We start from the raw sequence: 3,252 nt of genomic DNA on the forward strand, positions 1-3,252 counted from the left end.
CTACCCATACAAGAACATCAATGGGCTGAGTGGCTCAAATGAGTTGGTATATTCAATGTTGTACCGAGCCGTACCACCGGCGTGGCTATCGGACGCGTGCATCCGCGGACTCGCTATCAGACTCGTCGCCGATAACCCCTCGGCCCGCTTTGCTGGATTTCAGACTGTCACTACCAGAACCTCACGTGCGCGAGCTGTTGGAGAATCGCTGGTCTCAAGTGACGTTCTCGCCCGACTCATACATCAAATAGCAGAAGTGGGTGTGGAAACCGCATTGCTGGCACTTAACTTCCACAACGCACACTGGTGTTGCATCGTTGTAAAGGTTACAGACAAGCGAATCTTCTACTACGATCCTTTAAATCAGAAGCCGTACATGCGGGCTGCGAAGGAAGTGGCTACGTACCTAAAGCACAATGGTCTCGCAGAGTACGACGTGGTCTCGCAGAACAATCCGGTGCAGTTCGACCAGATGAGTTGTGGCGTTTTCGTGTGCTGGATGTTTATGCGTAAGGTCGTTCACGGCTTGACGCACGACATGAACGACAACTGCCTTGCTCAGCGCAGATTCGAGCTCTTCTACTATATCTTGACCGGACACTTGATAGCGCCGATCAAAAATACCCCAGCGACTAGTGACGTTGAGATGCAGCAGGCACCTCTAGAAGACAGGGATCCGACCCCAACACAAGATGAATTGGGCGGAGAATCCCTCCCTCCAACCCAAGTTGCAGGATAATGGATTGCGAGACCACTTAGAAGAGCACCGCAGGAAGATTCTGCTGACAATAACCCCACCAGTCTACAACTAGCTTGTAAGACTCATCCTAAGACACAGCAGGAGCTCTACAGAGATGGAATTTAAGTGGGCTAATACATTTCGCTTGTATTCATACGTTCTTCGACATGTAGAGTGCTGCAATGGTGGTTGCCCTCGGGAATATTACGAGCACTTAGCTCTTTTGCTGGCTCCGTCTCAGTCATCGATCCGTCCTGTAAAAATCCTGTTTGGATCCTGGGAGCTGTTTACAGCCCCACGATCATATATTTCGTATCTTCGTCGTCCTCGACGTATCTTCCCCGTCTGTTCAATCACTTATGAAAGGTATGATAATCCTAATGAAATCCTGTACAATAATCCTGTACATTATAGGATTATAACGTAATATAATCCTGGGCTCCATTACCTGCCAAAAAAAAATCGTTCTACTATCAATCTCTGGTAGGGGTGATTTGCTGCATGATTCCCGGTTCGTCAAGATTGACGGACTCCATCTGAGCTCTAGTGTGTTTGCGTCGTTATCTGAGCTTCGTTGGACAATGCCATGGCTGACATTTGCACTCCATACTGCCTCACTTGCTCGTGTGGCCTTTTGAGCGTTCTGACGTTGCTAAGTGGACATTAATCATGGCCATTGTCCGAACTTGTAATCAAAACTTGCGTGTCTTTCCCGTTGATGCAACCGATTCCATTATTCTGTCCAAATCCCATTGTCCTTAATACCTCTAATGTAACTTGTTAATCAGAGCGACATCTGATTTTTTGTGAGCCAAAGTGGTCCTACCCACTTCCAAACTACATGGAGCGGTTAGAGCATCTCCAGTCGTGGGGGCTATTCTATTTCTATACGGAAAATTAAACGTGCTCTGATTGGACCATCAACAATAGCAATAGGAATACAACTGTGAGCACCCAGTCCTACGTCTTATAATTGCCATACATTCCTAATGGAACTTCCAGTTGGAACAGGAGACGATGAAGATGACGAGATCTTCGGAACGGTAGCGGATGTCGACGACAAGCTCACTCTATCGTTGACGCTATCCTTTTGCTGGAGCCGACAACGTTTGCGTCCTCGATGCGGATCAGTATACGGTCGAGTAAAGTCAATAGCGCGTGATATTCCACTAGGGCATCATTCAATTACGCGTTACTATATAGGCCCTAATCCAGTCTACGATGAGACTATATTTTAGCGGTGATACAGACTTCCATCCGAACTGTTCCGCCTCGTACTTCACCATGTAACCAGGTCTAATGCGTATTTTCAGCAGAAAGAAGACGCCGTAGGCAAGATGGGTGCATCACCTGAACAGAAGATGACTGCTGCGTTGCGCATGTTAGTTAGAGGTAGTCCTGCGGACGCACAAAATGAGTATTGCCGTATATCAGAGTCAACAGCAATGGATAGCTTTCACGCTTTTTGCAAAACCGTGGTGGATCGTTGTGGTGAGGTTATTTACGATCCTCAACCGCTGATGACGCTGCTAAAACCCTTCGTATAAACAAGAGTCAAAGGATGCCCGGTCTTCTTAGGGCTTTAGACTGCACCCAATGGCGTTGGAAAAACTGTCCAACCGCTTGGCACGGACACTACCAATGAAACGAAGGTGCCCCAAATGTGGAAGCTGTTGCATCTGCGGATCGGTGGATTTGGCACGCTTTCTTTGGTATACCTGGATCAAATAATGATATTAACGTGCTGGATCGGTCACCTCTACTACAAGGTTTCCTCAATTATACTTTTCCTCCCATATTCTTCGATCAGATTGGCGAACACGAATACGACACACCGTATTATTTTGTTTGTGGTATTTAACCCCCCTCCCCCCTCCCCAAGGTCTACTTCATTTCTGCACACGTAGAGCCCGTTGAACGCAACAAGTGAGTTTTCACAGAGGCCCATGAAGCTATTAGAAAAGAGGTAAAATGCGCATTCGGCATTCTAAAAGCGCGCTTTGGAGTACTTGTGATTCCTTCACGATTGTGATACCAAAAGCGAATGAGGTACGCAATTTACTGCAGCATCATATTGCACAACATGATCATTGAGCTTCGTGGTAACGGTATTCCAGATTATCTACTCGCTCCTTATGGTACTGCTAGTGTTGTAGAACAGAGCGAAGTGCATGAACAGATCCGAAATGTATCTACCAGAGAAATTGAAGCGCTTTGAACGGGTTCGATTATGAAAATGTGCAATCGACTTAAGAATCTGCAAGATGGAAATGGGAGTAAAACACTCCGCGAACTACTTTGCCGTCATTGCTGGAGCTGGAATACTATGCATTGATACTCTTAGTTGTGAAGTAAAAACAAAATCAATGTATTTTTTTGTATTTGGATGACTAGGATCTTCATTTCAATAAGTACAATATTTGTTAAAGAGGACGTATTTACTGGAGGCGTTCGAGGTCTGCTCACCTACCACCTTCATCTTGTCGCTCTTTGGCAACGCGTGCTTCAGGTCC

General features: G+C 46.3%; 1 protein-coding gene across 1 annotated transcript in view; it reads left to right on the forward strand.

Moving 5' to 3' along the window:
- The window catches only part of PPTG_23727 (hypothetical protein), a gene marked incomplete at both ends in the record, with an annotated part of 4,233 nt that extends 3,494 nt beyond the window's left edge, over positions 1–739 (forward strand). Inside the window, one exon of the mRNA XM_008912628.1 lies at positions 69–739. Within this exon, the coding sequence (XP_008910876.1) occupies positions 69–739 (671 nt within the window). The remainder of the gene's footprint in view (positions 1–68) is intronic.
- Positions 740–3,252: the final 2,513 nt, after the last annotated feature.

Source organism: Phytophthora parasitica (assembly GCF_000247585.1).
Source record: "Phytophthora parasitica INRA-310 unplaced genomic scaffold supercont2.48, whole genome shotgun sequence".
Classification (NCBI taxonomy): domain Eukaryota; phylum Oomycota; class Peronosporomycetes; order Peronosporales; family Peronosporaceae; genus Phytophthora; species Phytophthora nicotianae.